The sequence below is a fragment of the Arvicanthis niloticus genome, chromosome 7 (genome assembly GCF_011762505.2).
Source record: "Arvicanthis niloticus isolate mArvNil1 chromosome 7, mArvNil1.pat.X, whole genome shotgun sequence".
NCBI classification, from domain to species: domain Eukaryota; kingdom Metazoa; phylum Chordata; class Mammalia; order Rodentia; family Muridae; genus Arvicanthis; species Arvicanthis niloticus.
The window spans coordinates 39,226,627-39,238,739 of record NC_047664.1 but is presented as its reverse complement, the minus strand read 5'-3'; the positions used below and the strand labels follow the sequence as shown (position 1 = coordinate 39,238,739).

Below are 12,113 nucleotides of genomic sequence, written 5' to 3'. Positions count from 1 at the left end.
ATTTGATACCAGTGTAGGTCCACAGGTTCTTAGGAAGTTCCATATCTTTTTTTTTTTTTTTTTGGTTTTTCGAGACAGGGTTTCTCTGTATAGCTCTGGCTGTCCTGGAACTCACTCTGTAGACCAGGCTGTCCTTGAACTCAGAAATCCACCTGCCTCTGCCTCCCAAGTGCTGGGATTAAAGGTTAGACCAGCTTCAATGAAAGGTACAGACCCAGTGAAGGGAGCAGATCTGAACTGGAGTAAGGCCCACTGGCCCAGAACTCACAGCAAAAGCAGAAAACCCATACAAGAGACATTAGCAGACATAGGACAATATCTGATCCAAATACAAAGAGCCTCTAGCCCTACATACCAGTCCCACAGAGGGAAATGACACCTCAGCTTTATTATAACTTACTGCTCTCCTGAGCATTGTAAATGTTACCACTGAAAGAATAAAGGAAATTTGAGTGTAAAAAACAATAATAAAAATACAAAAGGAAAAACATTTAACCATCATGTTAACTCCAGATAGGCAACTCCCAGCACAGAAACAAAACCAACACGAAAAAACAAATAATATGCCTTCCTTAAAGATTACTAATTTTATAGTACTGGCTCCTTAATGGGAATGATTTGTTAGAATTTCCAGACAAAGAATTTAAAGAATATAAGTATGTTCAAACAGTTTAGAGAATACATGAAAGCACTCCAAGAGAACACCACCAAAGAGCTAATGAAATAATGAAGTAATTCTAAGAAATGAACATCGACTTCAATAAAAAGAACCGCTGAAGCGGTGGTGGCGAACGCCTTTAATCCCAGCACTTGGGAGGCAGAGACAGGCAGATTTCTGTGTTCGAGGCCAGCCTGGTCTACAGAGTGAGTTCCAGGACAGCCAGGGCCACACAGAGAAACCCTGTCTCAAAAAAAACCAAAAAAAAAAAAAAAAAAAAAAAAAAAAAGAACTGCTGAAGAAAAACCAAACTGAAATGATGATAGAAATGAAAATTCAACAAGCCAAAATTAACGACTTGGTGAAAATCCTCACCAAAAGAATAGATCATGTAGGAAACAGAGTAACTAGGGCTTGAAGACATAGTACAAGGATTGGATCAGACAGTTAAGGTCAGTGAGGAATTTTTTAAAAAAGTAAACAGAACATGTGAAAGTGCTGGGACACCATAAAAATACTCAACTATGAGCATAAAAGAATACTAAAAGCATAAAATATTTTTTCTTAAAAAGCATTTATGTATGCAGGTGTTTTGCCTGTATATCTAATCTGTGTTTCATATGTGTGCTTAATGTTCACAGAAGCCAGACGGGGGATTGGACCCCTTGCAACTGGAATTACAGATACTTTTGTGAGTACATGTTGGAGATCAAACCCTGGTCATCTGGGAAAGAAGCCAGTGCTCTAAAAGGTCTAAGCCATCTCTCTGGCTCCATCTAGAAAATATTTTCAATAAAATAGAAGGGAATTTTCTGAGTCTAAAGAACAAGAAGCCTACAGAATACCAAATAAGTAGGATAAGAAAATGAACTCCTAACATGTTTTAGTTAAAACATAAAAATACAGACAAAAGAAAGGTATTGAAAATTGCAAAAGGCGGATTTCTGAGTTCGAGGCCAGCCTGGTCTACAGAGTGAGTTCCAGGACAGCCAGGGTTACACAGAGAAACCCTGTCTCAAAAACCGAAGTAAAAAAAAAAAAAAAAAAAAAGGGAAAAATAGTCTAAAGAGGGCTAGATGGCTCGGCGGTTAAGAGCACTGACTGCTTTTTCAGAGGTCTTGAGTTTGATTCCCAGCAACTACATGGTAGCTCACAACCATCTGTAATGGGATTCAATGCCCTCTTGTGGTGTGTCTGAAGAGAGAGACAGTATACTCACATACATAAAATAAATAAATCTTTAAAAAAATGTCTAAAGAAATTTATGACCACTAAGGCAGCTCTACAGAAGATCCTGGAATGCTTTGATCTCAAGAGAAATATAAAGTCAATAATAACTGAATATTAGTAGTCTTAATTCTTCAATAAAAAGATTTGATTAGCAGACTGGATTAGAAGACAGGATTCATCTTTTTTGCTGCCTTCAACAAATAAATCTCACCACCAAAGAAGATACCACCTTAATGTAAAAGGATGGGAAAAGTTATTCCACGCAAATGGAATTGGGAAACCAAACAAGCATAGCTATCCTAGTAGCTGACAAAATAGACTTCAAGAATAGAAGAGATAAGGAAGTTTACTCCATCAATACTCATCAATAGAAAAATCCATCAAGAGGACACTATATTCATGCACCCCTCTAATCCTAGTAATCAGGAGGCAGGAGCAAGCAGATCTCTGTGAGTTGGAGGGCAGCTTGGGCTACACAGACCCTGTCTCAGAATATACATACATACATACATACATACATACACACACACACACATGCACCAAACATGGGCAAACATTTTCTTAAAACATTAGATGTAAAGCCACAGAGTAAGCCTAATATAGTGATCCTGGGTGACTTCAGTACCTTACTTCCATCAGTAGATAGGTCATTCGGACAAAAACTAAACAGAGAAACACTGGAGCTAAGGGTCATCAAAAATACAATGGATGTAACAGACTAAGCTGAGCACATATTAAGCATACAGCTAGTCTCAATAAGTATAGGAAAACTGAAGTAACATACTGTATTGTATCTGACCAAAATGAAATAATGCTGGATAGCTAACAGCTATAGCAAGTATACAAACTCATGGAGATTAAATAATAAACTACTAAATGATGATGTGTCAATGATGGAATTGAGAAGGAAACATAAAGGTGACAGTTTATAGTGGTAAATGTCTGTATTAAAACATTTTGAGAACTCTTTTTTTGTTTATTTGTTTTTGTTTTTTGTTTTTTTGAGACAGGGTTTCTCTGTATAGCCCTGGCTGTCCTGGAACTCACTCTGTAGACCAGGCTGGCCTCGAACTCAGAGATCCACCTGCCTCTGCCTCCCAAGTGCTGGGATTAAAGGCATGCGCCACCACCGCCCAGCTTGAGAACTCTTAAAAGATGTTGGTAGGCCATAAAGCCTTAGAAAAACAAGAAACCCCAAGAATAGAGGGGAAGAAATAATCAAAAACAGGGTAGAAGTCAATGAAATAGAAATTTAAAAAATTACAAAGAATCAGTGAAATGAAGAGGGCATTCTTGGAAAAGATAAAATTGTCCAAACCCTTAAAAATTAACCAGAAGACCAAAATTAATAAAACTGAAAGGTGAAAAGGAAGGTATTAGATTGCAATAAAACTCAGAAAACTATGGGGACATACCCTAAGAAGGTATATTGTTATTTCTTTTTTTTGGAGACAGGGTTTCTCTATGTAGTCCTGGCTGTCCTAGAACTCCTATGTAGAACAGGCTTGCCTTCAACTCAGAGATTTGCCTGTCCTCTGCCTTCAGAGTGCTGAGATTATGCCACCATGCCTGACATCTCCCAAACTTTTTATGAAGCTAGTTATTCTGATAACAAAATCAGATAAATACTGCACACACATGTGCAAAAATTAGACTGATCTCCCTAATTACTGTAAATACAAAATCCTCAATAAAATGCAAACATCACATTGAAAAGCATTTATCATGACCATTTTGACTATTCCAATGATACAGGGATGATTCAACATACATAATTCAATAAATGTAATTCATAATAAAAATGGACCAAAAACCAGAACATGAAAGTCACAGAAAAAAGCTTTTGACATATCCAATATTCCTTCAAGATCAGAGTCATGGAAAGGCTAGACATGGAGGGAGCCTACCTCAATATAATAAAGACTACATATAACAAACTTATAGCCAACATCATACTAGAGAGAAACTCAAAGCATTTCCACTAAAATCAGGAATAAGACAGAAGTTTCCATTCTTTCCACTTCTATTCCATACAATGCTTGAAGATTAATACAAAAAGAAAAGGGATACCAATAGGAAAAGCAGCATCTCTTTTTTCAGATGGTATCAATCTTATACATAAGAGGTCCTAAAGAATCCACCAAAAAAAATTTCTTTGAGCTGATAATCATGTTCAGCAAATGACACACAGAACCTGAGAATAAACTTAACCAAGGATATTAAAGACCTCTATAGTGAAAGTTTTAAGACACCGAAGAAAAAAAGGAGTACACTAAAAGATAAAAGAGATCCCCCCATACTCATGGATCAGAAGAATATTGTGAAAAATGACCACTCTACTTAAAGGTCCAGAAATATACAAGGAGGCACAAACAATCAGATAGTCAAAAACAATCCTGAATAAAAAATCCTGCAGAAGGTAACATCACACATGGTTGCACATTATACTAGAGCAGTATTGATAAAAATAACACAATACTGGCACAAAACAAACACATAGATCAATGGAAGAGAACTGAGGACCAAGATGTAAGTCCATGCCACTACAGTTAACCTGTAACCAGTTATAAAGATACCAAAAATATTCATCAGAGAAAAGAAAGCATGTTTAAAGTGATGCCAGGAAAACTGACAAAGAAATGAAATCAAATCCTTCTCACAGTGCGCAAAACTAACCTCAAAATGGATCAAAAACCTCAACCTAAGACCTGATACCCTGAAAGTGCTAGAGGAAAAAGTAGAGTACATGTTTCAACTAATAGGCACATGAAAGGACTTTCTGAGTAAGACTGATCAGACAGGAAATAGAGCAACAGCTGACAAATGGAATTTCATCAAACTAAAGAAATTGAAGTGAGTAAACAGATGGCTTACACAATTAGAGAAAATCCTTGCCAGCTATTCATCTAACAGGACTAGTGTGTAGAATACATGAAGAACTAAAAAAGCTAAACATGCACACACACTTTTAATCCCAGATCTGAGTTCAAGGCTAGTCTGGTCTAGAAAGTAAGTTCCAGGACAGGAAGGATCAGATAGTGAGACAATGTCTGAAAAAAAATAAATGAATGAGTAATATAAAAAGACCAATAAAAAATGTTATGTGGAACTAAGCTATTTCTTACCTTGTATTCCTGAGATCTTGGATTCTATTCCCAGTGCACACATATGCATACATATGTGAACCTTTTTGACTACTTTTTTTTTTCTCTCAGGCATCCATTTTTTTTTTCCCTTGAGACAGTTTTGTTTTGTTTTTCTATAGCCTGGAATCACTTTGTAGACCAGGCTGGCTTTGGATTTGCAGACTGCCTCTACCTCTTTAGTGCTGTGATTTAAGGTATGCACTACCACTGGTCCACATTCCATAAATTCACCGATTTCTTTTGTGGGTAGCTCTGAATAGGTTATTTTCTGCCTCATATGTTTTTCTTTTGAAGTATCATTTGACATTTAATTTTAATCTTGTTCTTCTTTCACAATGTTTTAATTGTATGCCTTTGGTCATTATGTATGCATTTAGATTTTATAACTCACTCTCCTACCCAGGATCTTTGTATGAAGCCCTGGCTATCTTGGAACTTTCTATGTAGGCTGATCTTGAACTCACAGAAACCCACCTGTTTCTGTCTCCAGAGCACTGGGATTAAAGGTGTGTGTCACTTTGCCTGACATTTTAAACTTCTTGCCTGTAAACCCTTCATCTACCCGTCTTTGGTTTCTTTAGACTGAAATTTCTCCTATTTATTGCTTTTGGTATAGACTGAGAAAATCAACACTGAATTTTACTTAAGACAGAAGTGTTTGGGGGCAAGAAGTAAGGTTAGTTTGAGCCTTCTAAAGTGTTTTTGGTTTTAAGACTTATTCTGCCAGTGTTATCCCTCTGTTGGCTGATGCCCCTTTGAGGACTTACTGGTACCCTGAATGCAAAAGGCAAAAACAAAAGCAAAATTCTTTATTTTTTTTGTTTTGTTTTTTTGAGACAGGGTTTCTTTGTGTAGCCCTGGCTGTCCTGGAACTCCCTCTGTAGACCAGCCTGGCCTCAAACTCGGAAATCCACCTGCCTCTGCCTCCCAAGTGCTGGGATTAAAGGTGTGCGCTGCCACTGGCCGGCAAAAACAAAATTCTTATACTTTAACAACCAGGTCATATTTGAAACTTTCATCTGTAATAACCGTGGTGCTTTGACCAGTCTCTGAAAGCAGAGCATGTTTTTAATTGTAACAGAGGCAGTGGAACTCTGTGAGGTCAAGGCCAGCCTGGTCTAGACCTAGTTGCAGGACAGCCAGGGATAGAGAAATTCTGTCTTGAAAAACCAAAACCAACAAAACAAAACCCAAATGGCCAGTCCCAGAAAGCAACTTGTATTTACTACTCAAGTAGCCAAAGTAAAGGGATGATTGCCTGTGCACCCAAATATGGACACCATACAAACAGCCCTTGACATGAGACCAACTTCCCTGCCTGATTTCTTCCTAGTGGCTTGACTGGGAACTTACTTGCTGCTTCCTAGTTGTATTTTTGTTTGTCCATACCTTTGAAAAATACTTGACTACTTGTCATGTCTTCCATACATCATTATGCATGGAACTTCTCATTATATTGTCTTCCTACTCAGCGTACAAGAAATGCTGAAAAAGCCTTGCTTGCTGTTTCCTGGTGATCCACTGCCTGGGCTCATGAAACATTTGCAAATGACAGCTGAAAGCCTTGATGGCTCTTAGCTTGTCTCATCTCTAGAACCTTAACCACAGTAGCCCTCCCCACACCCCCAGCCATGGATTCCAAGTTGGCTTTGTACAGTATTAAGATCTGGAAACTGCCTTCAGGCAGAAACTATGCCCTCTAGGGGCTCACCAGGTTTCCTTGTCTCCCTATATGAAAACACTGAATGGGAGGAGTCTCTGCAAGTTGGTCCCCGCTTGGGCCCCAGTTCAGTGTATATATGAGCATGTATCATCAAGTGGTCAAAATTCTCATTCATCTCTGAACTAATACCATATTTACCATGGAGGTGGATCCAGAATAATGCTAGACTGGGTCTGCAATGAAACTAAGTCATTTTCAGTTAACATCTGGGGACAACTTATGAAGCGTCATGTTTAAAACAGACACATTTTAAGTACAACTACTTCTGCTTCTCACTGCCACAAATGCCAGGCATGTTGTCAAAATATGGTGCTGAGCCAAGAGCTATTCAACCCAGGCAACGAGAATGTATTCAATCTTAAAACAAGCAAAAGAACAATAAAAACCCTTGTAGGCTGATAGAGTGGTGTAGATGTTGCTACTAACTTTACTGCCTTTCCCCCAACCCTTGTTTGAAAAAAAAAAAAAAATTAAAACCTTTTAGAAAACAAAATTTGAGCTGGGCGGTGGTGGCGCACGCCTTTAATCCCAGCACTTGGGAGGCAGAGGCAGGTGGATTTCTGAGTTCCAGGCCAGCCTGGTCTACAGAGTGAGTTCCAGGACAGCCAGGGCTACACAGAGAAACCCTGTCTCGAAAAACCAAAAACCAAAAACCAAAAACCAAAAACCAAAAAAAAAAAAAAAAAAAAAAAAAAAAAAAATTGCTGTCATGTAGGAACCAGAGGAACTTGTTGCTACTTGGATTTGGGGTCTGTCATGTGCTCACTTAGAGAATCCCTGTCTTAATAGGAAACTTCCAAAACTATTTACACTAAAAGACCTTAAGTTAGTAATCCTGCTAGTCAGAGATGCAGCGCTTCAAGTCTTGAAGTACGGATGACACTTGCCATCCAAGTACAAGCCTTACAGCTGTTCAGCAGATACAAAAAGGAAGAGGATGGATTTAATGTATCAGAAGTGATCCCTGCTGTTCACTTAATTTGTTTTGGTGTTTTGATTCTCTTTAGTGGTTTGAATGAGAATGGCTCCCTAAAAGGTTCATTTTTGAATACTTACTTGGTTCCCAGTTGGTGGAACTCTCCTGAAGAGGATTAGGAGTTAGGAGGTATGGGCTTTTGGATGGGTATCACGGGGTTGGGGAGGTGGGCTTTGAGGTTTTAAAAGACTAGCACCATTCCTAGTGTCTTTTCAACTCTAGTGCCATCCCCCAACTGCCTACTACCATGCTTCCTGCCATGATAGTCAGACTCTCACCCTCTTAAACTGCGAGCCCCAAATTAAATACGTTTTTCTAAAAATTCCCTTGGTCATGGTGTCTTATAATAATATAAAACTAAGACAGTATATAAAGTTCAATGAAAATTTTTCCAGTTAATGCTTCTTTCCAGCTATTCCCTTATTTCATTTCAGGCTTATACTGAGTAAAGGAAATAGTCAAACATGAAGCTCCCCGGGAGCCTGCCCACAGGCTCTAGCAGGAAGTCTTCAGCCTCCCTCAGCCAATGACCACTTTGGGCTTTGGTTCCCCACCTAGAAGCAGAATTACTACTCTGCTAAAATACAAAAATCCTGGCAGCCTCTACAGCCATGAAAAAGGGTTGTCCCAGAACTCCCTCACCACCTCTCTCCCGTTCTCTATCAACTGGGACCAGAGGCTTCTACTGTCTTCTGGTTTTTTGTTCCTCAAACTGGCAAGTTATAAGTTAAACACCCTTGATGACAGAAACAAAGAAACTTGAGGTTTCTAGGCAAACAGAAAGCTCATTCTTGGCAGTGAACAGCATATGACGAGAAAGTGAGGAACTGGCCTGAACACAACACCGTAAGTACTCAAGAGCTGGGGGATGTGTTCTGAGTGGCTCTGGGTCCCAATATGGTACTTGCTGTTGGGGTACCCAGGCTTTCCCCTCACCATTAGAGTTCCAACAGTTCCTGCTGATGCTGCAGATGGAGATCCTGGGTTCCTCTTGGCATGTGGCTTGGTTCCAGAAGAAGCAGAGGCCCAGAAAGGCAGTGTCTGGAAGGCAAGCCCAATACTGGGCCTCTCCAGCCATTTCTGTGACCAGGAGATAAGGCTAGTATCTTGTCCTTTCAAGAACATTGTTTATGAAAGGTCACATCCCTGCCTGCTTTTCTTTGCACAACTATCCCAGGAACACAGAGAAGGGCTGCTTTCTCACCTAGAAAAGAAGGCAACCTGTTTTATAACTCCTCTGGGTACTGATGCACACTTCCTGTTCTCTGGTATAAAATCTTCAGAAGGCTAGGACCTACTGTCGCCTCCCTCTCACAACTGTTCTACTAACTTGTTAGTGTCAGCCTGGGCCTGATGATCTTCCGACCTAAGGTCTTAAGTCATCTTCTCCTAGGTGCTGGATGTCTCAATGTTGGAAAAATATGAGCCATGTAGTGTGATGAGGTAAGCTGAAACTAGATGAACCCAGAGGCAACTGTGTGAGCTTTTAATTCCTGAGGGGACAAAAATGGGACTAACCAAGCCTCTTGCACTTTTCAATACCATTTACTTTGTTCCTAATTTAAACCCGATTAAGCATTCTACTACAGATCACAAACCTCCTCCCCCCCACCCCCAAATGTGAATAGGTACCTGCATACAAGGCTGTAAGTGACCCTCTGCTCTGTGTTACAAAGGCTTAGACTCTATTCCATGTCCCAGTGACTGGGTATAATCCACAACCCCATCTTGCAACTTCCTGGTACTTCTTGGCATGAGCACATGAAGCCTAATCATTTGTTTGGCTGTTGTGTCTTGCTCACTTCTCTGTTCTGGTATCTGTACCAGCCTGGTGTCCAGAAGACAACCGAGGGCACCAGGAATCCTGAGACCTAGGAACACCAGAAAGTGACTTTGGGTTTGGTGGCTATGGCTCCCTGGGAACAAATATTACCCATTTGATACCTCCCACCACACCCATCATCCCCAGCAGAAAGCAACCAGACGGGGTCTCCTGCTGTACTAATGTATTCCATCTTTCAAAAAGAAAGACATGATTTTAATATTACTTAACAATATGTTAAAAAAGTAGCCAGGCAGGCCTCCGTGTTAATACGGTTGTACGCTCTAGAACAGACTTGATGGTGTGAGTACTGGGTGGGTTTCTTGTTTTTAACGTTCTCATTCTGCAAGGGGTCTTACACAAGCTGGCTACAAGTCAGGGGGTCAAACACAAACAGCGCAACGTGTACACTCAGAAACAGTAGATTGTGAAAGAGGACAAAGGAGGCCTGCCCGCCCAGCCCGCCTTGGGTGGGACACAGGGCACATGGGAGCTGAGGGATGACTGACACCCTGGCGGGGACAGATGACAGGACAGGGCGAGATGCAGAGGCGACAGAGCCACGTGGATGATGCAAACTCGTCTCAAACCATGGCCCAGGCCTCTGAGGCCATGGTGGTGGAGGAATTGGCGGGAACTACTGTTCCATTCCGACAGCACAGAGCTACAATCAAAGAAGTCTCACTCACAGACTACACGCACACAAGCTAACAACGCAGGTCGAGCAGCAAGTTCTCGGTCTCGGGGTATCAGGCTACAGCATCCCGCCCTAACACACCCTGGGTGGGTACTGAAGCTCAGGGGAGCCAGTGAGGGGCTTGGCTCTTAAGTGGCGCAGCCCAGCTGCCTCCCACATATCCCTCTCCAGGCAGTCCTCATTCAGTGGGCAGCAAAGGTGGCTTTCTTCAAGCTAAAGTTGGACCAGTTGATGGATAGTCTTTGTCGGTTCTGTCTAGCAGAGTCCAAGCAGAACCTGCCAAAACAAAAAGGCAAATTGTCACAGGACAGAATCTTTACCCAGACTGGAAACCACCAAGCCAACTTACGATTCTTGCTAGCAATTCACTAGGGAGGCTCAGTGAGGTTTGAGCTCAAAAGTCTCCATGCTTGGAAAAGTGGTCCCACCTTCAGGACACTGGCCAAGTTAAGTGGCTTGTGTATCTTCTGGTGTTGTCATTTGATACTGTGTTTAGAAGACAGGCAGGAAAGTGTAAGAAAAGCAGCATTTACTGTAGTTGAGTTTACCAAGTATCAATGAAGGGCTCAGGGAAACCTCAAGTGTCATCCACGTGAGAACAGCTGATATCAGCCACTATTATGCCTGAAAAGGGGGCTTGGGTCCTGCTACTTCCCAATCCCAGAGGCTCCTTGAGACTGATGTAGATTCTGATGACTACCTAAGTCATAGCCTGCTGCCCAGCAGGAGGAACTGTTGAGCAGCATCTGGCCTCGGTCAGATCACCACACAAGAGGCAGGATTTCAGGACAATCCTGCAGCAAGTCTTCCTGTGATACATACCTCACAATCTTGGTCAACTGCATGAGCTCACTCAAAACAACAAATGTGTTCTGGGTAAGAAGCCACCAGCTGGCTCATCTTCCACAGCAGCCATGAGTCTCAGGAAGGAAGGCACATTGTGGTCAATGTGGCTGGGTATGCAGGAGAGCCACAACAAGGGTCACAGGTAGATAACCACTTGACCAGGACCTTGTGCCACAGGAGCTGCTAGGAAGAGCAGGTGCTAAGCTTAAGGATACGTTTGCCATTAGCCAGCCAAAACTTCTGTAACTGACCAGAAAGTGCTACAAGCTTTGTAGATCCTATAGTTTGTAGCAATCTCATACCCTGCCTCAATGACACAAGCAACCACGGCCATAAAGACTCAGCTGATATCTCTGACATTCATGTAAAACAACATTTAGAGAGTAAAACCCAAAGTTTGTATAACTTTTGTGTATCTGAAAATATCTGTTCCCCAACTCCTTCAGTGTATACATTCTCTTAGCTCAGGAGGAGTCACACAGGAGCAAGGGCAGGCTGGGTCTAGCCCACAGCCTGCAGCAAGTGGATGGCATCAAGGGTGACAGCTAAGCCTCCTATGTGTAAAGTGGAGCTTCTGGACTGTGTTAAGACTTATTCACAAATGAAAACCTTACTATGATGAAAGGTTACAGTACTCTGCCCTCCACTCCATCTGTCCTCTGTACATGATATTTTTTGTACATGAAGGCCTTTAGGCTTGAACCACCTGCCAGCTCTGTGCTCTGAGCTACAAACATTGTAAGCTAAATAGCTTCTGAAAAAGACCACCATTTGGAGATGGAGAGATGGCCTAGTGGTTAAGAATGCTTAACAGAGGACCAACAGCTGGTTCCCAATACCCATTTTGGGTAGCTCACAGCTTCTTGTAACTCTAGCTCCGAGGCAGCTGATACTCTCATCTATCTTCTGTGCGCATAAGTGTATGTGTGCATGCACACATACGTATAGACACATATACACAATTTAAATAAAAAAAAATTTAAAAATCTTTAAAAAAAGTTACCTCATTTCTTAG

General features: G+C 41.3%; 1 protein-coding gene across 3 annotated transcripts in view; it reads right to left on the bottom strand.

Moving 5' to 3' along the window:
• Positions 1-9,724: 9,724 nt before the first annotated feature.
• Fam193a (family with sequence similarity 193 member A) overlaps positions 9,725-12,113 on the bottom strand; it is a 128,030-nt gene continuing 125,641 nt past the window's right edge. For 2 of the 3 annotated variants that reach the window (XM_034508351.2, XM_034508352.2), the window contains exon 21: positions 9,725-10,528. In XM_034508351.2, coding sequence (XP_034364242.1) covers positions 10,435-10,528 — 94 coding nt within the window. In that variant the 3' untranslated portion in view covers positions 9,725-10,434. Of the gene's footprint in view, positions 10,529-11,074; positions 11,279-12,113 lie in introns of all 3 variants that reach the window. The other variant, XR_013111800.1, reaches the window with a different exon arrangement.